The following is a 26,322-nucleotide window of genomic DNA, read 5'->3' as shown; positions in this document are numbered from 1 at the left end:
GACAGGTTGCTGATGCCCTGACACCTACCCCATGATTCTGGTGAAATAGATGCAGATGCCATTGTGCTTTCCAGAAAACACGACCTCTGGCCCAGAAATGGGGGTGATTGGGGGCAGAGAGGCCCCAGTGTAGAGTCCGGGAGTTCCTGGAGAGAAGAGCGGCGTCGACATTCCCACAGGCTTCAAACCTGAAGAGAAAGAGGAAAAAGCACAACATTCAGAAAAAGGAAGCCATCAGAGGCCCCCAAAGGAGGGTCTTCAGCACCCCCTCCACACAGGCTAAGTCCATCAGTGATGAGGATACAAAAGCCGTGCCTGGCAGATAACCAACTAACAGAAATATCCTACAGTCGATCTTCTGGGTGGGGACGGACGAGGAGGGGGGGGGGGGGGGGGGGGGGGGAGACGGGGGGGAGGGGGGAGACGGACGTGGAGGAGACGGACGGGGAGGAGGGAGACGGACGGGGAGGAGGGAGACGGACGGGGAGGAGGGTGGGGGGGGGAAGACGGACGGGGAGGAGGGAGACGGACGGGGAGGAGGGTCGGGGAGGAGGGGGGAGACGGACGGGGAGGAGGGTGGTGGGGGGGGAGACGGACGAGGAGGGTGGGGATGGGGGGAGAGGGTGAGGGTGAGGACGAGGGGGCTGGGGGGGGTGGGCGGGAGGGGGCTGGGGGGGGTGGGCGGGAGGGGGGGGGGGGGGGGGAGAGAGTGAGGGAGGGGGGGGGGGGCGGGGGGGGAGTCGTCCTCTCTCTGGATGGAGACACAGAGCAGAATCCAAACCTTGAGCATCCGGTACCTGAGACTTGAATCCCTGAAATGGTGGGGCTGGAGAAGGGGCACCCCGAGAGGCATCGAGGGGCCTGCAGAACAGAAAGGACAGGTCACGTTGGAGAGACGTCGGCCAACGACCCCGGCCCACGACCCCGGCCCACGACCCCGGCCCACGACCCCGGCCCACGACCCCGGCCCACGACCCCGGCCCACGACCCCGGCCCACGACCCCGGCCCCCGGCCCCGGCCCACGACCCCGGCCCACGACCCCGGCCCGACAAATACTGCAGCACGGAGCCTGGAACAACCAAGCCCCAGGCAAAGGTGGCAGAATCGTCAGGGAACAGATTCACATCGTAAACCCCACCCCCGATCCACATCGTAAACCCCCACCCCCCCGATCCACATCGTAAACCCCACCCCCCGATCCACATCGTAAACCCCACCCCCCCGATCCACATCGTAAACCCCACCCCCCCGATCCACATCGTAAACCCCACCCCCCCGATCCACATCGTAAACCCCACCCCCGATCCACATCGTAAACCCCACCCCCCCGATCCACATCGTAAACCCCACCCCCCGATCCACATCGTAAACCCCACCCCCCCGATCCACATCGTAAACCCCACCCCCCCGATCCACATCGTAAACCCCACCTCCCGATCCACATCGTAAACCCCACCCCCCCGATCCACATCGTAAACCCCACCCCCCGATCCACATCGTAAACCCCACCCCCCCGATCCACATCGTAAACCCCACCCCCCCGATCCACATCGTAAACCCCACCCCCCCGATCCACATCGTAAACCCCACCCCCCCGATCCACATCGTAAACCCCACCCGCCCGATCCACATCGTAAACCCCACCCCCCTGATCCACAGCGTAAAGCCCCCAGTCCCAGTCTTTGGTACACACAGTCCCACCAGTCTAAGTCCCAGTACCCCCAGTCCATGGAGCCACGACCCGGGTGACGGTAAAGGCTGGTGTGCCAGTGAATGAATCCTGATGCACTGGAGGAATTTCCCTGTTGGTGTAGTCAATAGGTTCTCTGCTTCCCAGGATTTACTGCACTGTTACCCATCAAGCTGGGAATCTCCAAGCCTGGGGCCTCGAGCAGGCAAGACTCGGGCAGCCAGACAGGTTTTCCTTCAGCAGCCCTTAAAGTGAAAGTTTGGTTTCACAGGCGGGTGTTTGGTGGGTGCAGGCGGGGAGACAGGGTCATGGTACCCCATGAGGTCTCGGGTAGACCCTGCTCTCCTGATGGTTCTTCGTTGTGTAAGTTGGTTCAGTGGTGGCACTCACACCTCTGAGTTAGTAGGTTATGGGTTCAAGTCCCACTGCAGAGACTTGAGTCCATAATCCAGACTGACACTCCCAGTGCAGCACTGAGGGAGGAGCTGCACTGTCGGAGATGCCGTCTTTCAAAGGAGATGTTTAAACCGAGGCCCCGTCTGCCCTCTTAGGTGGATATAAAAAATCCTATGGCACTATTCAAAGAAGAGCTGGGGAGTTCTCCCCGGTGTCCTGGCCAATATCTCTCAACAAACTTCACTTTACATCCACCTGAGAGGGCAGACAGGGCCTCAGTTTAATAGCTCATTTGAGAGATGGCACCTTCGGCAGCGCTCCCTCGGTACTGACCCTCCGGCCGCGCGGCGCTCCCTCGGTACTGACCCTCCGGCCGCGCGGCGCTCCCTCGGTACTGACCCTCCGGCCGCGCGGCGCTCCCTCGGTACTGACCCTCCGGCCGCGCGGCGCTCCCTCGGTACTGACCCTCCGGCCGCGCGGCGCTCCCTCGGTACTGACCCTCCGGCCGCGCGGCGCTCCCTCGGTACTGACCCTCCGGCCGCGCGGCGCTCCCTCGGTACTGACCCTCCGGCCGCGCGGCGCTCCCTCGGTACTGACCCTCCGGTCCGCGCGGCGCTCCCTCGGTACTGACCCTCCGGCCGCGCGGCGCTCCCTCAGTAATACACTGGGTGTGTCAGCCTGCATTCTGTGCTTAAGTCTTGAACCCACGACCTTCTGAGGCGAGAGTGCAACCCACTGAGCCGCAGCTGAAACCTAATAGAAGATTTCAGAAGATAAAGTGAGGAGGACGAACAGAAGATTCGTCTGCTCCGCTCCACAATGGAACAGCTGGTCTGTGAGTGCCCAGTAGAATGGAAGCTCGATGGACCAGCATCCTGGGGGTAGGGTCACTCCACAACAACAGTCAATCCAAAATCACATAGCAACTGTGTGCAACGATAGTTACCAACATAACTGCAACGGTCGAGGAGAGACCAACACTGACCTGGGTGTGGGAGCTGAAGATGGGGCCCACGTTCATTGGCTGCTGAATGGCTGCTGGAAATCGCATCTGAGCTTCTCCACCGTACCTGGTGCAGAGGAGATTTACTAGAATGATTCCAGGGATGAGGGACTTCAGTTATGTGGATAGACTGGAGAAGCTGGGGTTGTTCTCCTTGGAACAGAGATGGTTGCGAGGAGATTTGATCGAGGTATTCAAAATCATGAAGGGTTTAGATTAAGTAGATAGAGAGAAACTGTTCCCATTGGTGGAAGGATCGAGAACCAGAGGACAAAGATTTAAGGTGATTGGCAAAAGAACCAAAAGCGACAAGAGGAAAAACTTTTTTATGCAGCGAGTTGTTATGATCTGGAATGCGCTGCCTGAGGGGGTGGTGGAGGCAGATTCAATCGTGGCTTTTAAAAAGGAATTGGATAAATACTTGAAGGGAAAAAATTTGCAGGGCTACAGGGATAGAGCAGGAGAGTGGGATAAACTGGATTGCTCTTACAAAGAGTCAGCACGGGCTCGATGGGCGAATGGCCTCCTTCGATGCTGTAACCATTCTATGATTCTACCTGAAAGCGAAGGGCCGTTATTATACTGACAGCAAGGCCTGAGCCAACTCTGGCCCACATCACAGCCGATCACAGCCTGCACCATCCCTCCCCACAACTACCTCGCTCCCCCCTGAAGCCCCCACATCACAGCCGATCACAGCCTGCACCATCCCTCCCCACAACTACCTCGCTCCCCCCTGAAGCCCCCACATCACAGCCGATCACAGCCTGCACCATCCCTCCCCACAACTACCTCGCTCCCCCCTGAAGCCCCCACATCACAGCCGATCACAGCCTGCACCATCCCTCCCCACAACTACCTCGCTCCCCCCTGAAGCCCCCACATCACAGCCGATCATAGCCTGCACCATCCCTCCCCACAACTACCTCGCTCCCCCCTGAAGCCCAACTAACTGCACATTTTTCATGTTTGGGCCTACACCGAGTGTCAGCAGGTCATTCAACCATGAAAAGCATCACATCTAAGCCCAATCCTACAATAGGGGTCGCTTGACAGCCATTGATTGGCTGATTGTGGCCCACTTTAGCCCATTGATGCAGAGGTCAGTTGTAGCAGCTGAGCTAATTCTGATCCAAGCTGGGCCTTCCAGTCTGTGGTACCATAGTGGGCTGGAATTTCCTGTAGCCAATGAACGAACGGTGTGTGCCGTTAGTTGGACTTGCCTTCGCCCGTTTAATCTCCATGAGCTTTTACGCTGCAAGTTGCTGGACGTGGGAGATGGAAACGGTGCAGAGTCTCGACAGGGCATCTGGGACCTGAGTGAACAGGGTCAGCAACTGTGTATCTCCTTAACTAATCAGATTGAAGGATTGTTAAATGAACAGTGCAGAGTTTGAACCAGGACATGTAAGTTAAAATCATGAATTCAATGTCAAATCAAGTACAGAAAGAGAAAGAGAATAAGAAAGATTGGATTGAGAGAGAAAAAAGAAACCAAGAAAAAGTTTTTTAAAAATTGAAATTTAAATTTAAAACAAAATCTCCAACAATAATTAAAAGCTCCACACTTACAATAGTTAATTTTCAGTGCCAGAGAGATTGTTTGGCAGTAACTAAGACTTATCACACCGTTAAAAAGGGTACTTAGACTGAAATGGACAAGCTCTGATTTTCTGTGGTGAGTTATCGACCGCAAAATACAGCAACTGCCTGCCGTTCAATGCATTTCAACTGCCTGCCGTTCAATGCATTTCAACTGCCTGCCGTTCAATGCATTTCAACTGCCTGCCGTTCAATGCATTTCAACTGCCTGCCGTTCAATGCATTTCAACTGCCTGCCGTTCAATGCATTTCGATGGTAAGTCAGACGCCGAGATCCCGTTTTCGTGAAGCTAATGGTGGAGTGACGCGTCTCAGACAGCAACTTCCAGATTTCTACATTTAATTGTGCATCTGCCCTCGCCTAAAGTTACTGTACGATTTGCACATAAATAATGGTGAGTGCCTTTGACAGCAAATTCTGGGTCAATAACCCACTGAGCCACAAGAGAGTTCAGAATTCTCCATCATTCAACGTTACATCTGTAGATTGACTGGTATCTACAGTCACCCTACATTCTGCTGCTTTATGGGTTGGGAGCACACGGAGCATCTCCCTGACCCCATGATTGGGAACAAGGGCTCCAGGTAACAGTATGCAGTGACGTTCCATGAGGAAAATGTCACCGTGAGGGGAGAGCGGGGGTGGGGGGGGAGAGCGAGTGGGGAGGGGTTTGGAGCGCAGAGAGGGGTGAAAGGGGTGGGGGTAGAGACAGGGGAAAGGAGCAAGAGAGAAGGCAGTTGCCAGGATGGGATCCATTTGTTTTGTACCTGAAGAAGGCTCGAGTAGCCCATGCTGCCACTTCCCGATCATACGATGCTGTTGAACAGGCGAGAATGAGGCACGAGGCACAGGCCTGCTCCTCCTAAACAGGAAGAAGACACAACATTCATTAGCCGAACAATGCACACAGTTTGATCAGATGTGGCTGAGCCTGGGGCTCAACGCTCAGAGTCAGGCTTCAAGAGCAGTGCCTCAAACATCCAAGGACTTGGTGAGTCAAGCAGAGAGAGACTGTTTGTGGCAAAGGATGACCAGGGACAAAACCAGCACAAACACTGAATCAAAGGATCATAGAATCATAGAACGATACAGCACAGAAGGAGGCCATTCAGCCCATCGTGCCTGTGATGGCTTTTTCAAAGAGCTGTCCAATTAGTCCCATTCCTCCGCTCTTTCCCCATCGGCCTGACAATTTTTTCCCTTCAAGTATTTATCCAATTCCTTTTTGATAGTCACTATTGAATCTGCTTCCACCACCCTTTCAGGCAGCACATTCCAGATCAGAACAACTCGCAGCTTTAAAAAAAATGTTTCCTCATGTCACCTCTGGCTCTTTTGCCAATCACCTTAAATCTGTGTCCTCTGGTTACCGAACCTTCTGCCACTGGAAACAGTTTGTCCTTATTTACTCCATCAAAACCCATCATGATTTTAAACACCTCTATCAAATCTCCCCTTAATCTTCGCTATTCTAAGGAGAACAACCCCAGCTTCTCCACACTCTTCCAACCAAAATGTATCACTTCACACTTCTCTGCATTAAATTTCATCTGCCCATTTCACCAGTCTGTCTGTGTCCTCCTGAAGTCCACACTTCTCAGTTTCGTGTCATCTGCAATCTTTGAAATTATGCCCTGTACATTCATGTCCAGGTCATTCACATATATCAAAAAGAGCAGTGGTCCTAATACTGACCCCTGGGGATCACCGCTGTATACTTCCCTCCAGTCTGAAAAACAACCGTTCACCATTATTCTTTGCTTTCTGTCCCCGAGCCAATTCTGTATCCACGCTGCCACTGTCCCTTTAATCCCATGGGCTTTAATTTTGCTAACATGTCTATTATGTGGTACTTTATCAAACGTCTTTTGGAAGTCGGTATACACAACATCAACCGCACAACCCTCATCAACCCTCTCCATTACTTCATCAAACAACTCAATCAAGTTATTGGAAACAATTCTGAGGGACAGTATTAATCATCATTTAGAAAGGCACGGATGAATTAAAGACACACAACATGGATTTGTTAAGAGAAGGTCTAGTCTGACTAACTTGATTGAATTTTTGAGGAGGTAAAAAGGAGGGTCGATGAGGGTAGTGCATTTGATGTAGTCTACATGGATTTTAGCAAGGCTTTTGAATAGGTCCCACATGGCAGACTGGTCAAAAAAGTAAAAGCCCATGGGATCCAAGGGAAAGTTGGATCCAAAATTCATAAAGTTTGAAAGTGATGTAGTCCCATCCGAAAGTAGGGTCTTAAACCTAAACTAAGTAAAATACGAAGGTATGAGGCGCAAGCTGGCTGTGGTTGATTGGGGAACTATGTTAAAAGGTATGACAGTAGACAGGCAATGGCTAGCATTTAAAGAATGTCATGTCTGACAAATTTGCTTGAGTTCTTTGAGGACATAACGTACAGGGTGGATAAAGGGGAACCAGTGGACGTAGTGTATTTAGACTTCCAGAAGGCATTCGACAAGGTGCCACATAAAAGATTATTGCTCAAGATAAAGAATCACTGGATTGGGGGTAATATTCTGGCATGGGTGGAGGATTGGTTATCTAACAGGAAGCAGAGAGTTGGGATAAATGGTTCATTCTCGGACTGGCAACCAGTAGCCAGTGGTGTTCCGCAGGGGTCGGTGCTGGGTCCCCAACTCTTTACAATCTATATTAACGATTTGGAGGAGAGGACCGAGTGTAACATGTCAAAGTTTGCAGATGATACAAAGATGGGAGGGAAAGTAGAGAGTGAGGAGGACATAAAAAACCTACAAGGGGATATAGACAGGCTGGGTGAATGGGCGGAGATTTGGCAGATGCAATACAATATTGGAAAATGAGAGGTTATGCACTTTGGCAGGAAAAATCAGAGAGCAAGTTATTATCTTAATGGCGAGAAACTGGAAAGTACTGCAGTACAAAGGGATCTGGGGGTCCTGGTGCAAGAAAATCAAAAAGTTAGTATGCAGGTGATCAAGAAGGCCAACGGAATGTTGGCTTTTATTGCTCGGGGGATAGAATATAAAAACAGGGAGGTATTGCTGCAGTTATATAAGGTATTGGTGAGACCCCACCTGGAATACTGCATACAGTTTTGGTCTCCATACTTAAGAAAAGACATACTTGCTCTCGAGGCAGTACAAAGAAGGTTCACTCGGCTAATCCCGGGGATGAGGGGGCGGACATATGAGGAGAGGTTGAGTAGATTGGGACTCTACTCATTGGAGTTCAGAAGAATGAGAGGCGATCTTATTGAAACATATAAGATTGTGAAGGGGCTTGATCGGGTGGATGCGGTAAGGATGTTCCCAAGGATGGGTGAAACTAGAACTAGGGGGCATAATCTTAGAATAAGGGGCTGCTCTTTCAAAACTGAGATGAGGAGAAACTTCTTCACTCAGAGGGTAGTAGGTCTGTGGAATTTGCTGCCCCAGGAAGCTGTGGAAGCAACATCATTAGATAAATTTAAAACAGAAATAGACAGTTTCCTAGAAGTAAAGGGAATTAGGGGTTACGGGGAGCGGGCAGGAAATTGGACATGAAGCTGAGTTCGGATCGGTCAAGGCCCTGTGGGTGGCGGAGAGGGCCCAGGGGCTGTGTGGCCGGGTCCTGCTCCGACTTCTTGTGTTCTTCAGATTTGAGGTTAGGATCAGATCAGCCATGATGTTATTGAATGGCGGAGCAGGCTCGAGGGGCCGATTGGCCTACTCCTGCTCCTATTTCTTATGTTCTTATGTAATACATAATTTGCAACAAATATATTCCTTTAAGGCACATGAACCCAACAGGAAAAACGGTCCAACTGTGGCTAACAAGAGAAATTAAAGATAGTGTTAAATCAAAGACAGAGGCAAATAAAGTTGCCAGAAAAAGCAGTAAGCCTGAGGATTGGGAGCATTTTAGAATTCAGCAAAAGAGGACCAAGAAATTGATAAAGAAAAGGAAAATAGAATATGAGAGTAAACTAGCGAGAAACATAAAAACAGACTGTAAAAGCTTCTCCAGGTATGTAAAAAGGAAAAGACTGGTGAAGGCAAATGTGGGTCCCTTACAGACAGAGACGGGAGAATTTATAATGGGGAATAAGGAAATGACAGAGAAATTAAACAAATACTTTGTGTCTGTCTTCATGGAAGAAGACACAAAAAACCTCCCAGAAATATTAGAGAACCAAGGGTCTGGCGAGAATGAGGAACTAATAGAAATTAGTATTAGTTAAAAAAAATTGGAGAAATTAATGGGACTGAAAGTCAATAAATCCCAAGGACCTGATGATCTACATCCCAGGGTTTTGAAAGAGGTGGCTGTAGAGATCGTGGATGCATTGGTTGTCAACTTCCAAAATTCTATAGATTCTGGAACAGTTCCTGCAGATTGGAGGGTGACAAATGTAATCCCACTGTTTAAAATAGGAGGGAGAGAGAAAACAGGGAACTACAGACCGGTTAGCCTGACATCAGTAGTAGGGAAAATGTTAGTATCTATTATAAAGGATGTGATAACTGGACAATTAGAAAATAATAATAGGATTTGGCAGAGTCAACATGGATTTATGAAAGAGAAATCATGTTTGACAAACCTATTGGAGTTCTTTGATGTTGATGACACAAAGGTAGGAAAGTAAGTTGTGAAGAGGACATAAAGAGTCTGCAAAGGGATATAAATAGGTAAAGTGAGTGGGCAAAAATTTGGGAGATGGAGTATAATGTGGGAAAATATGAACTTGTCCACTTTGGCTTCCTCAGGGCAGTATCCTAGGCCCAACAATCTTCAGCTGCTTCATCAATGACTTTCCCTCCATCATAAGGTCAGAAATGGGGATGTTCGCTGATGATTGCACAGTGTTCAGTTCCATTCGCAACCCCTCAGATAATGAAGCAGTCCGAGCCTGCATGCAGCAAGACCTGGACAACATCCAGGCTTGGGCTCATAAGTGGCAAGTAACATTCGCACCAGACAAATGCCAGGCAATGACCATCTCCAACAAGAGAGAGTCTAACCACCTCCCCTTGACATTCAATGGCATTACCATCGCCGAATCCCCCACCATCAACATCCTGGGGGGTCACCATTGACCAGAAACTTAACTGGACCAGCCATATAAATACTGTGGCTGCAAGAGCAGGTCAGAGGCTGGGTATTCTGCAGCGAGTGACTCACCTCCTGACTCCCCAAAGCCTTTCCACCACGTACAAGGCACAAGTCAGGAGTGTGATGGAATACTCTCCACTTGCCTGGACGAGTGCAGCTCCAGCAACACTCAAGAAGCTCGACACCATCCAGGACAAAGCCGCCCGCTTGATTGGCACCCCATCCACCACCCTAAACATTCACTCCCTCCACCGGTGCACTGTGGCTGCAGTGTGTACCATCCACAGGATGCACTGCAGCAACTCGCCAAGGCTTCTTCGACAGCACCTCCCAAATCCGCGACCTCTACCACCGAGAAGGACAAGAGCAGCAGGCACATGGGAACAACACCACCTGCACGTTCCCCTCCAAGTCACACACCATCCTGACTTGGAAATATATCACCGTTCCTTCATTGTCGCTGGGTCAAAATCCTGGAACTCCCTTCCTAACAGCACTGTGGGAGAACCTTCACCACACGGACTGCAGCGGTTCAAGAAGGCGGCTCACCACCACCTTCTCAAGGGAATTAGGGATGGGCAATAAATGCCGGCCTTGCCAGCGACGCCCACATCCCATGAACGAATAATAAAAAAGGAATAGAAAAGCAGTATTTTATTTAAATGGAGAGAGATTGCAGAACTCTGAGGTACAGAGGGATCTGGGTGTCCGAGTACATGAATCACAAAAAGTTAGTTTGCAGGTACGGCAAGTGATTAGGAAGGCAAATGGAATGTTGACATTTATTGCAAGGGGAATGGAATATAAAAGTAGAGATGTTTTGCTCCAGTTGTACAGGGCATTGGTGAGACCACATCTAGAATACTGTGTGCAGTTTTGGTTTCCTTATTTAAGAAAGGACATAATTGCTTTGGAGGCGTTTCAGAGAAGGTTCACTCGACTGATTCCTGGGATGAGGGGGTTATCTTATGAGGAAAGGTTGGACAAGTTGGGCCTGTATACATTGGAGTTTAGAAGAATGAGAGGTGATGTTACTGAAACATATAAGATCCTGAGGGGACGAGAAGGGGTAGATGCTGAGAGGATGTTCCCCCTTGTGGGAGAGACTAGAACTAGGGGCCACAGTTTAAAAATAAGGTGTCTCCGATTTAAGACAGAGATGAGGAGAATTCTTTTCTCTGAGGGTCGTGAGTCTGTGGAACTCCCTTCCCCAGAGAGCGGTGGAGGCAGGGTCATTGAATATTTTTAAGGCTGAGCGAGATAGATTCCTGATTAACAAGGGAGTCAAAGGTTATGGTAGGTAGACGGGAAAGTAGGGTTGAGGTCACAATCAGATCAGGCATGATCTTATCAAATGGCAGAGCAGGCTCGAGGGATCGAATGGCCTACTCCTGCTTTTAATTCGTATGTTCGTAGTAGACTAGTAGAATAGATAAGGGGGAACCAGTGGATGTGGTGTACTTGGATTTTCAGAAGGCTTTCGATAAGGTCCCACACAGGAGATTGGTGAACAAAGTTAGAGCACATGGAATTGGGGTAATATACTGGCATAGATTGAGAATTGGTTAACAGACAGGAGGAATAAACGGGTCTTTCTCAGGGTGACAGGCAGTGACTAGTGGGGTACCGCAGGGATCAGTGCTTGGGCCCCAGCTATTCACAATATATACGAGGGGGCATAGATTTAAGGTGAGAGGGGAGAGATACAAAAGGGTCCAGAGGGGCAATTTTTTCACTCAAAGGGTGGTGAGTGTCTGGAACGAGCTGCCAGAGGCAGTAGTAGAGGCGGGTACAATTTTGTCTTTTAAAAAGCATTTGGACAGTTACATGGGTAAGATGGGTATAGAGGGATATGGGCCAAGTGCAGGCAATTGGGACTAGCTTAGTGGTATAAACTGGGCGACATGGACATGTTGGGCCGAAGGGCCTGTTTCCATGTTGTAACTTCTATGATTCTATTCAAAACCTAATGATATGTTGATCACTGTTCCCCAAATGCTCCATCCACCCCACTTCATTCCCCAGAACTGGACCCAGCACTGTTTCCTTTCTGGTTGGGCTGGAAACACACTGTTCCAGAAAGTTCTCTTGTACACATTTCCGGAACTCCTCCCCCTCTTTGCCCTTTACACGGTTACTGTCCCAGTCTATATTGGGACAATTGAAGTCCCTTATTATCACTATTCAAAAGTTCTTGCGTCTTTCTGCAATTTGCCTGCAAATGTTCTCCTTTAATAATAAAACAGAAAATGCTGGAAATACTCAACAAGTGAGGCAGCATCTGTGGAGAAAGACACAGAGTTAACGTTTCAGGTCTAAGACCTTTCGTCCGAACTCGATGTGGATGTGGGAGTGGGAGTGGGAGTGGGAGTGGGAGTGGGAGTGGGAGTGGGAGTGGGAGTGGGAGTGGGAGTGGGAGTGGGACTGGGAGTGGGACTGGGACTGGGACTGGGACTGGGACTGGGAGTGGGAGTGGGAGTGGGAGTGGGAGTGGGAGTGAGAGTGGGACTGGGACAGAGACAGAGACAGAGACAGAGAGGAAAGAACAAAAGGGAAGGTCTGTGATAGGGTCGAGGGCACGAGTGATTAAATGATGAAAGGGATGATGGTGCAAGGCAAGGAGGGTGGTGATGGGACAGGTTAAAAAATAAAAGATTGGTCAGGAGTGGCTGCAAATGGATGCAACAGAACCATTACCAGCGCCTGCTGACCGAAAAAATGGGAGCAGTGGTTATGATCACAACCACCATCACTCGTGCCCTCTACCCTTTTGCAGACCTGCCCTTTTGTTCTTTCCTTAAACTGTTTCTTTCTCCACAGATGCTGCCTCACTTGCTGAGCTTCTCCAGCATTTTCTGTTTTTATTTCAGATTTCCAGTATCTGCAGTACTTTGCTTTTGATTTGATGTTCTCCTCTGTCTCCTTCCCACTATAGTGTAATAGCTCCTCTATTGTTCCTTAATTCGAACCAAATCGATTCTGTCTTTGACCCCCTCAACTACATCATCTCTTTCGTGCTTCATACTTTCCTTGATCAATACTGCCACCAACCCCCCACTTTCTTTCCTTCACTCTCGTTCCTGAATACCTTGTAGCCAGGAATATTAAGCACCCAATCCTCCCCTTCTTTGAGCCAGGTCTCTGTTATTGCCACTATATCATAGTGCCATGTGGCTACTTGAGCCTGCAGCTCACCAACCTTACTTACGAGCTACATGCATTTACACACAGAATCATAGGAAGTTTCGAAACAGAGGCGGCCATTCGGCCCATAGTTTCTGTGCCGGCCGAAAAAGAGCGATCCAGCTTCATCACACTTTCCAGCACTTGGTCCGTAGCCCGGAGGTGAAGGCACTTCAACTGCACATCCAAGTATTTTTCAATCAGTTCCAGGCAGTGAGTTCCACACCCCCATCACCCTCTGGGTGAAAACATTTCTCCTCAGCTCCCCTCCAATCTTTCTGCCAATCACTTTAAATCTATGCCCCCTGGTCACTGACCCCTCTGCTAAGGGAAACATAGAAACATAGAAAATAGGAGCAAGAGTAGGCCATTTGGCCATTCGGGCCTGCTCCGCCATTCAAAACGATCATGGCTGATCGTCTAACTCAGTACCCTGTTCCCGCATTTTCTCCATATCTCTTGATCCCTTCAGCATTAAGAAATATATCTATCTCCTTCTTGAATACATCTAATGACTTGGCCTCCACTGCCTTCTGTGGTAGAGAATTCCACAGGTTCACCACCCTCTGAGTGAAGAAATTTCTCCTCATCTCAGTTCGAAATGGCATTCCCCGTATCCTGAGACTGTGACCCCTGGTTCTGGACTCCCCAGCCATCGGGAACATCCTCCCTGCATCTAGTCTGTCTAGTCCCGTTAGAATTTTATATGTTTCGATGAGATCACCTCTCATTCTTCTAAACTCTAGTGAATATAAGAACATAAGAAATAGGAGCAGGAGGAGGCCAATCGGACCCTTGAGCCTGCTCCGCCATTCAATAAGATCATGACTGATCTGATCCTAATCTCAAATCTAAATTCATGCCCAATTTCCTGCCCGCTCCCCGTAACCCCTAATTCCCTTTACTTCTAGGAAACTGTCTATTTCTGTTTTAAATTTATCTAATGATGTAGCTTCCACAGCTTCCTGGGGCAGCAAATTCCACAGACCTACTACCCTCTGAGTGAAGTTGTTTCTCCTCATCTCAGTTTTGAAAGAGCAGCCCCTTATTCTAAGATTATGCCCCCTAGTTCTAGTTTCACCCATCCTTGGGAACAATCCTTACCACATCCACCCGATCAAGCCCCTTCACAATCTTATATGTTTCAATAAGATCGCCTCTCATTCTTCTGAACTCCAATGAGTAGAGTCCCAATCTACTCAACCTCTCCTCATATGTCCACCCCCTCATCCCCGGGATTAACCGAGTGAACCTTCTTTGTACTGCCTCGAGAGCAAGTATGTCTTTTCTTAAGTATGGACACCAAAACTGTATGCAGTATTCCAGGTGCGGTCTCACCAATACCTTATATAACTGCAGCAATACCTCCCTGTTTTTATATTCTATCCCCCGAGCAATAAAAGCCAACATTCCGTTGGCCTTCTTGATCACCTGCTGCACCTGCATACTAACTTTTTGATTTTCTTGCACTAGGACCCCCAGATCCCTTTGTACTGCAGTACTTTCCAATTTCTCACCATTAAGATAATAACTTGCTCTCTGATTTTTCCTGCCAAAGTGCATAACCTCACATTTTCCAATATTGTATTGCATCTGCCAAATCTCCACCCACTCACCCAGCCTGTCTATATCCCCATGTAGGTTTTTTATGTCCTCCTCACTCTCTACTTTCCCTCCTATCTATGTATCATCTGCAAACTTTGATACGTTACACTCGATCCCCTCCTCCAAATCGTTAATATAGATTGTAAAGAGTTGGGGACCCAGCACCGACCCCTGCGGAACACCACTGGCTACTGGTTGCCAGTCCGAGAATGAACCATTTATCCCAACTCTCTGCTTCCTGTTAGATAACCAATCCTCCACCCATGCCAGAATATTACCCCCAATCCAGTGATTCTTTATCTTGAGCAATAATCTTTTATGTGGCACCTTGTCGAATGCCTTCTGGAAGTCTAAATACACTACGTCCACTGGTTCCCCTTTATCCACCCTGTACGCTACGTCCTATATAGGTCTAGTCGACCCAATCTCTCCTCATACATCAGTCCTGCCATCCCAGGAATCAGTCTGGTAAACCTTCGTTGCACTCCCTCCATGGCAAGGACATCCTTCCTCAGATAAGGAGACCAAAACTGCACACAATACTTCAGATGTGGTCTCACCAAGGCCCTGTATAACTGCAGTAAGACATCCCTGCTCCTGTGCTCAAATCCTCTTGCAATGAAGGCCAACATACCATTCGCCTTCCTAACTGCTTGCTGCACCTGAATGCTCGCTTTCAGCGACTGGTGTACAAGGACTCCCAGGTCTCGTTGCACCTCCCCTTTTTCCAACCTATCGCCATTCAGATAATAATCTGCCTTTCATTTTTTACAACCAAAGTGGATAACCTCCCATTTATCCACATTATACTGCATCTGCCATGTTCTTGCCCACTCACCCAACTTGTCTAAATCACATTGGAGCCTCTTTGCATCCTCCTCACAGCTCACATTCCACTCCAGCTTTGTGTCGTCTGCAAACTTGGAAATGTTACATTCGGTACCCTCATCCAAATCATTGATATATATTGTGAATAGCTGGGGCCCAAGCACTGATCCCTGCGGTACCCCACTAGTCACTGCCTGCCACCCTGAAAAAGACCCGTTTATTCCTACTCTCTGTTTCCTGTCAGTCAACCAATTCTCAATCCATGCCAGTATATTCCCCCCAATCTCATGTGCTTTAATTTTGCACACTAACCTCTTGTGTGGGACCTTATCAAAAGCCTTCTGAAAATCCAAATACACCACATCCACTGGTTCTCCCCTATCTATTCTACCAGTTACATCCTCAAAAAATTCCAGTAGATTTGTTAAGCATGATTTCCCTTTCATAAACCCATGCTGACTTTGTCCAATCCTGTTAATGCCCTCCAAGTGTTCTGTTATCACATCTTCTATAATAGACTCGAGCATTTTCCCCACTACTGATGTTAGGCTAACTGGTCTGTAATTCCCTGTTTTTTCTCTCCCTCCTTTTTTAAATAGTGGGATTACATTTGCCACCGTCCAATCTGCAGGAACTGTTCCAGAGTCTATAGAATTTTGGACGGTGATCACCAATGCATCCACTATTTCCAGGGCCACTTCCTTTAGTACTCTGGGATGGAGATTATCAGGCCCTGGGGATTTGTCAGCCTTTTGCCCCATTAATTTCCCGAGCACTATTTTTTTTTACTAATACTGATTTCCTTCAGTTCCTCCCTCTCACTGGACCCTTGGTTCCCTAACATTTCCGGGAGGTTATTTGTGTCCTCCTTTGTGAAGACAGAACCAAAGTATGTGTTTAATTGTTCTGCCATTTCTTTGTTCCCCATTATAATTTCCCCTATTTCTGACTGTAAGGGACCTACATTTGTCTTCACTAATCTTTTTCTCTTGACATATTTATAGAAGCTTTTAGTCAGTTTTTATGTTCCCTGCAAGTTTACTCTCATACTCGATTTTTCCCCTCTTAATCAATCTCTTTGTCCTCCTTTGCTGAATTCTGAACTGCTCCCAATCCTCAGGCTTGCCACTTTTTCTGGTAATTTTATATGTCTCCTCTTTGGATCTAATACTATCCCTAATTTCTTTTGTAAGCCACGGTTGAGCCACCTTTCCTGTTTTATTTTTGCGCCAGACAGGAATGAATAATTGTTGTAATTCCTGCACACGTTCTTTAAATATTAGCCATTGCCTATCCACCATCATCCCTTTTAGTAAAGTTCCCCAATCTATCGTAGCCAATTCGCACCTCATAATTTCGTAATTTCCCTTATTTAGATTCAGGACCCTTGTTTCGGATTCAACTACTTCACTCTCCATCTTAATGAGGAATTCTATCATGTTATGGTCGCTCTTCCCTAAGGGACTCCACACAACAAGATTGTTAATTAATCCTTTCTCATTGCACAATACCCAGTCTAGGATCGCCTGTTCTCTGGTTGGTTCCTCAACGTATTGGTCTGGAAAACCATCACGTACACACTCCAGGAATTCCTCCCCCACAGTATTATTGCTAATTTGGTTTGACCAATCTATATGTAGATTAAAGTCACCCATGATTATAGTTGTACCCTTCTTGCATGTGTCTCTAATTTCCTGTTCAATGCCCTCCCCTACAGCCCCACTACTGTTTGGGGGCTGATAGACAACCCCCACCAACGTTTTCTGCCCCTTGGTGTTTCTTAGCTCCACCCATACAGATTCCACATTGTGATTTTCCGAGCCAATATCTTTCCTCACTATTGCATTGATTTCCTCCTTTACTAACAACGCTACCCCACCTCCTTTCCCTTTTTGCCTGTCCTTCCTAAATATTGAATACACCTGGATGTTCAGTTCCCATCCTTGGTCACCCTGCAGCCATGTCTCCGTAATCGTAACTACATCATAACCGTTAATATCTATCTGCGCTGTTAATTCAACCACCTTATTGCGAATGCTACACGCATTAAGACACAATGCCTTTAGACTTGTCTTTTCAAGATTGCGAGTCATCTGAGTTCTATTTTGCACTATGGCCCGATTTGTTTTTCGCCCTTGTTTTATCTGCCTTCCACTATTGCTTCTTCTCTTCCTGTCTTTTGTTTCTATCCTTGTTTCCCCCTCCTCTGTCTCCCTGCTCAGGTTCGCATCCCCCTGCCATTCCAGTTTAAACCTTCCCTAACAGCACTAGCAAACACCCCCGTGAGGACATTGGTCCCGGTCCTGTTCGGGTGTAACCCGTCCCACTTGTACAGGTCCCACCTTCCCCGTAACCAGTCCTCCCTATCCACTCTATCGAGGCACCTCATAATTTTATACACCGAGAATCAAAGAAAGTTTACAGCACGGAAGGAGGCCAATGGGCCCATCGAGTCCGTGCCGTCTCCATGCAGGAGCAATCCAGCGAGTCCCACTCCCCCGCCCTTTCCCCATAGCACTGCAATTTTTTTCCTCAATTAAATCTCCCCTCAGCCTCCTTTGTTCCAAAGAACAATCCAATCTTTTCTCATAACTACAATTCTCCAAACCTGGTAACATCCTCGTAAATCTCCTCTGTACCCTCTCTGGTGCAATCACATCTTTCCTGCAAAGTGGTGACCAGAACTGTACACAGTACTCAAAGCTGTGGCCTAACTAGTGTTTTATACAATTCTAGCATAACCTCTCTGCTCTTATATTTATGCCTCAGCTAATAAAGGAAAGTATCTCGTATATCTTCTTAACCACCTTATCTACCTGTCCTGCACTTATCTACCTGTCCTGCACGGTCGGTAGCACTTTCGTTGATTTAGAAAGTTATGGGTTCAAGCCCCACTACAGATTTCAGCATGTAATCTAGTTGGATACTCACAATGCAGTCCTCAGGAGCACTGCATTGTCAGAGGCGCAGTCATTTGGATGAGACATTAAATTAAGGACCAGTCTGATTGCTCAGGCGGATGCAAAGGATCCCGTGGCATTCCAACACTTTAGCAGTCATGGACATTCATCCACCGACCTTCGGGTAAGCGTACTCCAAGGCGGCCTTCGAGACACACGACAACGCAAAATCGTCGAGCAGAAATTGATAGCCAAGTTCCGCACCCATGAGGACGGCCTCAACCGGGATCTTGGGTTCATGTCACGCTACACGTTACCCCACCAGCGAACAAATGTTATCTGTTTTTAATATAATGGGTCATTTGCTGGCTTTCTCTGCCTTCCGGATGTTTCTGCCTCTCTCTGTTTTTTTTTCCTGTTTGTTTTTTTGTTGAATGTGTATTCGGGGGTTCTGCAGGTGACACCTCTCTGTCTGAACACGGTGATTGCCTTGGCAACGGGCAGTTGCAGCGGCATTCTGTAAACACCATGTATTGTTCTATATGTATAAATGCGTAGGCTTCGAGGAGCTCCTGAACATTTACCTGAGGAAGGAGGAAGCCTCCGAAAGCTTGTGAATTTAAAATAAAATTGCTGGACTATAACTTGGTGTTGTAAAATTGTTTACAATTGTCAACCCCAGTCCATCACCGGCATCTCCACATCATGTCCTGCTACCTTCAGGGATCTGTGGACATGCACTCCAAGGTCCCTCACTTCCTCCACACCTCTCCGTATCCTCCCATTTATTGTGTATTCCCTTGTCTTGTTTGCTCTCCCCAAATGCATTACCTCACACTTCTCTGGATTGAATTCCATTTGCCACTTTTCTGCCCACCTGACCAGTCCATTGATATCTTCCCGCAGTCTACAGCTTTCCTCCTCACTATCAACCACACGGCCAATTTTTGTATCATCTGCAAACTTCTTGATCATGCCCCCCCACATTCAAGTCCAAATCATTAATATATACCGCAAAAAGCAAGGGACTTAGTATGAAGCCTTGCAGGACCCCACTGGAAACAGCCTTCCAGTCACAAAAACACCCGTCAACCATTACCCTCTGCTTCCTGCCACTGAGCCAATTTTGGATCCAACTTGCCACTTTCCCTTGGATCCCATGGGCTTTTATTTTTTTGACCAGTCTGCCCCATGGGACCTTGTCAAAAGCCTTGCTAAAATCCACGTAGACTACATCAAACAACTTACCCTCATCGACCCTCCTTGTTACCTCCTCAAAAAATTCAATTAAGTCAGACACGACCTTCCCTTAACAAATCCATGCTGACTGTCCTTGATTAAATCGTGCCTTTCTAAATGACGATTAATACTGTCCCTCAGAATCGATTCCAATAATTTACCCACCACCGAGGTTAGACTAACTGGTCTATAATTACTCGGTCTATCTCTTTCTCCCTTTTTAAACAACGGTTCAACATTAGCAGTCCTCCAATCCTCCGGCACCACGCCTGTAGCCAGGGAGAATTAGAAAATCCCAGTCCCTCTCTGCCTGCAGTCTCTTATGTAAGGAGTCGTACAACACCAGATTATAGTCCAACAGCTTCACTTGAAATCACAAGCTTTCGGAGCTTTGCTCCTTCGTCAGGTGCAGTCTCTTAAGCTGTGGGGTGACGACCGACTGAAATGTGCGATCCACGTAGCTCCCAGCCTCGCGGATGCACTGCACTGACACCAACTGTTGCTCAAGCTCCGAAATCCGAAGCTCGAGCTCCTCCAGCTCACGATATTTCCTGCTCCTGTGGTTGTCATGGACATGGGAAGCATCCGAGTGTTCCCACATGCATGTGACGGGTGTGAGCTGCCCTGCCAGGCCACAATTTATTAAATTAACTAAACTTGACAAAAATAAACTTGAAGACTTCAAAAAAAACTCACCAGATACTCACCAAGAAGCTCCTTCCCTTGTGCTGACGTCACGTTGTGTTTATTCACCTCCCTCCCCGCTCGTGCTCTGCTCTCTCCTCCTTCTATCACTGAACCCACTCTCCGCTCTCTCTCTCTCCTCCTTTTATCGCTGATCCCACTCTCCGCTCTCTCTCTCCTCCTTTTATCACTGATCCCACTCTCCGCTCTCTCTCTCCTCCTTTTATCACTGATCCCACTCTCCGCTCTCTCTCTCTCCTCCTTTTATCGCTGATCCCACACTCCGCTCTCTCTCTCCTCCTTTTATCACTGATCCCACTCTCCGCTCTCTCCCTCCTCCTTTTATCACTGATCCCACTCTCCGCTCTCTCTCCTCCTTTTATCGCTGATCCCACTCTCCGCTCTCTCTCTCCTCCTTTCATCACTGATCCCACTCTCCGCTCTCTCTCTCTCCTCCTTTTATCACTGATCCCACTCTCCGCTCTCTCTCTCCTCCTTTTATCACTGATCCCACTCTCCGCTCTCTCTCCTCCTTTTATCGCTGATCCCACTCTCCGCTCTCTCTCTCCTCCTTTCATCACTGATCCCACTCTCCGCTCTCTCTCTCTCCTCCTTTTATCACTGATCCCTCTCTCCGCTCTCTCTCTCTCCTCCTTTTATCACTGATCCCACTCTCCGCTCTCTCTCTCCTCCTTTTATCACTGATCCCACTCTCCGCTCTCTCTCCCTCCTCCTTTTATCACTGATCCCACTCTCCGCTCTCTCTCTCTCCTCCTTTTATCGCTGATCCCACTCTCCGCTCTCTCTCTCCACCTTTTATCACTGATCCCACTCTCCGCTCTCTCTCTCCTCCTTTTATCACTGATCCCACACTCCGCTCTCTCCCTCCTCCTTTTATCACTGATCCCACTCTCCGCTCGCTCTCTCCCTCCTCCTTTTATCACTGATCCCACTCTCCGCTCTCTCCCTCCTCCTTTTATCACTGATCCCACTCTCCGCTCTCTCCCTCCTCCTTTTATCACTGATCCCACTCTCCGCTCTCTCCCTCCTCCTTTTATCACTGATCCCACTCTCCGCTCTCTCTCCTCCTTTTATCGCTGATCCCACTCTCCGCTCTCTCTCTCCTCCTTTTATCACTGATCCCACTCTCCGCTCTCTCCCTCCTCCTTTTATCACTGATCCCACTCTCCGCTCTCTCCCTCCTCCTTTTATCACTGATCCCACTCTCCGCTCTCTCTCCTCCTTTTATCGCTGATCCCACTCTCCGCTCTCTCTCTCCTCCTTTTATCACTGATCCCACTCTCCGCTCTCTCTCTCCTCCTTTTATCACTGATCCCACTCTCCGCTCTCTCCCTCCTCCTTTTATCACTGATCCCACTCTCCGCTCTCTCCCTCCTCCTTTTATCACTGATCCCACTCTCCGCTCTCTCTCTCTCCTCCTTTTATCGCTGATCCCACTCTCCGCTCTCTCCCTCCTCCTTTTATCACTGATCCCACTCTCCGCTCTCTCTCTCTCCTCCTTTTATCACTGATCCCACTCTCCGCTCTCTCCCTCCTCCTTTTATCACTGATCCCACTCTCCGCTCTCTCCCTCCTCCTTTTATCACTGATCCCACTCTCCGCTCTCTCTCTCTCCTCCTTTTATTGCTGATCCCACTCTCCGCTCTCTCTCTCCTCCTTTTATCGCTGATCCCACTCTCCGCTCTCTCTCTCCACCTTTTATCACTGATCCCACTCTCCGCTCTCTCTCTCCTCCTTTTATCACTGATCCCACTCTCCGCTCTCTCTCCCTCCTCCTTTTATCACTGATCCCACTCTCCGCTCTCTCTCTCCTCCTTTTATCACTGATCCCACTCTCCGCTCTCTCTCTCTCCTCCTTTTATCGCTGATCCCACTCTCCGCTCTCTCTCTCTCCTCCTTTTATCACTGATCCCACTCTCCACTCTCTCTCTCTCCTCCTTTTATCGCTGATCCCACTCTCCGCTCTCTCCCTCCTCCTTTTATCACTGATCCCACTCTCCGCTCTCTCTCTCCTCCTTTTATCGCTGATCCCACTCTCCGCTCTCTCCCTCCTCCTTTTATCACTGATCCCACTCTCCGCTCTCTCTCTCCTCCTTTTATCACTGATCCCACTCTCCGCTCTCTCTCTCCTCCTTTTATCACTGATCCCACTCTCCGCTCTCTCTCCTCCTTTTATCGCTGATCCCACTCTCCGCTCTCTCTCTCCTCCTTTTATCACTGATCCCACTCTCCGCTCTCTCTCTCCTCCTTTTATCACTGATCCCACTCTCCGCTCTCTCTCTCTCCTCCTTTTATCACTGATCCCACTCTCCGCTCTCTCTCTCCACCTTTTATCACTGATCCCACTCTCCGCTCTCTCTCTCCTCCTTTTATCACTGATCCCACTCTCCGCTCTCTCTCCCTCCTCCTTTTATCACTGATCCCACTCTCCGCTCTCTCTCCCTCCTCCTTTTATCACTGATCCCACTCTCCGCTCTCTCTCCCTCCTCCTTTTATCACTGATCCCACTCTCCGCTCTCTCTCTCTCCTCCTTTTATCACTGATCCCACTCTCCGCTCTCTCTCTCCTCCTTTTATCGCTGATCCCACTCTCCGCTCTCTCTCCCTCCTCCTTTTATCGCTGATCCCACACTCCGCTCTCTCTCTCTCCTCCTTTTATCGCTGATCCCACTCTCCGCTCTCTCTCTCTCCTCCTTTTATCACTGATCCCACACTCCGCTCTCTCTCTCCTCCTTTTATCGCTGATCCCACGCTCCACTCTCTCTCTCCTCCTTTTATCGCTGATCCCACTCTCCGCTCTCTCTCTCTCCTCCTTTTATCACTGATCCCACACTCCGCTCTCTCTCTCCTCCTTTTATCGCTGATCCCACGCTCCACTCTCTCTCTCCTCCTTTTATCACTGATCCCACTCTCCGCTCTCTCTCTCTCCTCCTTTTATCACTGATCCCACACTCCGCTCTCTCTCTCCTCCTTTTATCGCTGATCCCACACTCCGCTCTCTCTCTCCTCCTTTATTCGCTGATCCCACGCTCCACTCTCTCTCTCCTCCTTTTATCGCTGATCCCACTCTCCGCTCTCTCTCTCTCCTCCTTTTATCACTGATCCCACTCTCCGCTCTCTCCCTCCTCATTTTATCGCTGATCCCACTCTCCGCTCTCTCTGTCCTCCTTTTATCACTGATCCCACTCTCCGCTCTCTCTCTCCTCCTTTTATCGCTGATCCCACTCTCCGCTCTCTCTCTCCTCCTTTTATCACTGATCCCACTCTCCGCTCTCTCTCTCCTCCTTTTATCGCTGATCCCACTCTCCGCTCTCTCTCTCCTCCTTTTATCACTGATCCCACTCTCCACTCTCTCTCTCCTCCTTTTATCACTGATCCCACTCTCCGCTCTCTCCCTCCTCCTTTTATCACTGATCCCACGCTCCGCTCTCTCTGTCCTCCTTTTATCACTGATCCCACTCTCCGCTCTCTCTCTCCTCCTTTTATCACTGATCCCACTCTCCGCTCTCTCTCTCCTCCTTTTATCACTGATCCCACTCTCCGCTCTCTCCCTCCTCCTTTTATCACTGATCCCACTCTCCGCTCTCTCCCTCCTCCTTTTATCACTGATCCCACGCTCCGCTCTCTCTGTCCTCCTTTTATCACTGATCCCACGCTCCGCTCTCTCTGTCCTCCTTTTATCACTGATCCCACACTCCGCTCTCTCTCTCTCCTCTTTTTATCACTGATCCCACTCTCCGCTCTCTCTCTCCTCCTTTTATCACTGATCCCACTCTCCGCTCTCTCTCAACTCCTTTTATTGGTGATCCCACTCTCCGCTCTCTCTCCCTCCTCCTTTTATCACTGATCCCACTCTCCGCTCTCTCTCTCCTCCTTTTATCACTGATCCCACTCTCCGCTCTCTCCCTCCTCTTTTTATCACTGATCCCACACTCCGCTCTCTCTCTCCTCCTTTTATCACTGATCCCACTCTCCGCTCTCTCTCTCCTCCTTTTATCACTGATCCCACTCTCCACTCTCTCTCTCCTCCTTTTATCACTGATCCCACTCTTCGCTCTCTCTCTCCTCCTTTTATTGCTGATCCCACTCTCCGCTCTCTCTCTCCTCCTTTTATTGCTGATCCCACTCTCCACTCTCTCTCTCTCCTCCTTTTATCGCTGATCCCACTCTCCGCTCTCTCTCTCCTCCTTTTATCGCTGATCCCACTCTCCGCTCTCTCTCTCCTCCTTTTATCACTGATCCCACTCTCCGCTCTCTCTCTCCTCCTTTTATTGCTGATCCCACTCTCCGCTCTCTCTCTCCTCCTTTTATTGCTGATCCCACTCTCCACTCTCTCTCTCTCCTCCTTTTATCACTGATCCCACTCTCCGCTCTCTCTCTCCTCCTTTTATCGCTGATCCCACTCTCCACTCTCTCTCTCCTCCTTTTATCGCTGATCCCACTCTCCGCTCTCTCTCTCCTCCTTTTATCACTGATCCCACTCTCCGCTCTCTCTCTCTCCTCCTTTTATCACTGATCCCACTCTCCACTCTCTCTCCTCCTTTTATCACTGATCCCACTCTCCGCTCTCTCTCTCCTCCTTTTATCACTGATCCCACTCTCCGCTCTCTCTCCTCCTTTTATCACTGATCCCACTCTCCGCTCTCTCTCTCCTCCTTTTATCGCTGATCCCACTCTCCGCTCTCTCTCTCCTCCTTTTATCACTGATCCCACTCTCCGCTCTCTCTCTCCTCCTTTTATCACTGATCCCACTCTCCGCTCTCTCTCGCCTCCTTTTATCACTGATCCCACTCTCCGCTCTCTCCCTCCTCCTTTTATCGCTGATCCCACTCTCCGCTCTCTCCCTCCTCCTTTTATCGCTGATCCCACTCTCCACTCTCTCTCCTCCTTTTATCACTGATCCCACTCTCCGCTCTCTCTCTCCTCCTTTTATCGCTGATCCCACTCTCCGCTCTCTCTCTCCTCCTTTTATCGCTGATCCCACTCTCCGCTCTCTCCCTCCTCCTTTTATCACTGATCCCACTCTCCGCTCTCTCTCTCCTCCTTTTATCACTGATCCCACTCTCCGCTCTCTCTCTCCTCCTTTTATCACTGATCCCACTCTCCGCTCTCTCTCCCTCCTCCTTTTATCGCTGATCCCACTCTCCGCTCTCTCTCCCTCCTCCTTTTATCGCTGATCCCACTCTCCACTCTCTCTCCCTCCTCCTTTTATCACTGATCCCACACTCCGCTCTCTCTCTCCTCCTTTTATCACTGATCCCACTCTCCGCTCTCTCCCTCCTCCTTTTATCACTGATCCCACTCTCCGCTCTCTCTCTCCTCCTTTTATCGCTGATCCCACACTCCGCTCTCTCTCTCCTCCTTTTATCGCTGATCCCACTCTCCGCTCTCTCTCTCCTCCTTTTATCACTGATCCCACTCTCCGCTCTCTCTCTCCTCCTTTTATTGCTGATCCCACTCTCCGCTCTCTCTCTCCTCCTTTTATTGCTGATCCCACTCTCCACTCTCTCTCTCTCCTCCTTTTATCGCTGATCCCACTCTCCGCTCTCTCTCTCCTCCTTTTATCGCTGATCCCACTCTCCGCTCTCTCTCTCCTCCTTTTATCACTGATCCCACTCTCCGCTCTCTCTCTCCTCCTTTTATTGCTGATCCCACTCTCCGCTCTCTCCCTCCTCATTTTATCGCTGATCCCACTCTCCGCTCTCTCTGTCCTCCTTTTATCACTGATCCCACTCTCCGCTCTCTCTCTCCTCCTTTTATCGCTGATCCCACTCTCCGCTCTCTCTCTCCTCCTTTTATCACTGATCCCACTCTCCGCTCTCTCTCTCCTCCTTTTATCGCTGATCCCACTCTCCGCTCTCTCTCTCCTCCTTTTATCACTGATCCCACTCTCCACTCTCTCTCTCCTCCTTTTATCACTGATCCCACTCTCCGCTCTCTCCCTCCTCCTTTTATCACTGATCCCACGCTCCGCTCTCTCTGTCCTCCTTTTATCACTGATCCCACTCTCCGCTCTCTCTCTCCTCCTTTTATCACTGATCCCACTCTCCGCTCTCTCTCTCCTCCTTTTATC

General features: G+C 49.1%; 1 protein-coding gene across 1 annotated transcript in view; it reads right to left on the bottom strand.

Annotated features, from left to right (window-relative positions):
* nup155 (nucleoporin 155) overlaps window positions 1–26,322 on the bottom strand; it is a 239,580-nt gene that overhangs the window by 112,572 nt on the left and 100,686 nt on the right. The window contains exons 15-18 of the mRNA XM_067978489.1: window positions 5,461–5,555; window positions 3,073–3,157; window positions 798–861; window positions 29–188 (exon numbers count right to left, since the gene is read on the bottom strand). Coding sequence (XP_067834590.1) covers window positions 29–188; window positions 798–861; window positions 3,073–3,157; window positions 5,461–5,555 — 404 coding nt within the window. The remainder of the gene's footprint in view (window positions 1–28; window positions 189–797; window positions 862–3,072; window positions 3,158–5,460; window positions 5,556–26,322) is intronic.

The sequence above is a fragment of the Heptranchias perlo genome, unplaced genomic scaffold (assembly GCF_035084215.1).
Source record: "Heptranchias perlo isolate sHepPer1 unplaced genomic scaffold, sHepPer1.hap1 HAP1_SCAFFOLD_300, whole genome shotgun sequence".
Classification (NCBI taxonomy): Eukaryota; Metazoa; Chordata; class Chondrichthyes; order Hexanchiformes; family Hexanchidae; genus Heptranchias; species Heptranchias perlo.
This window is presented reverse-complemented; position numbering and strand designations above follow the sequence as displayed.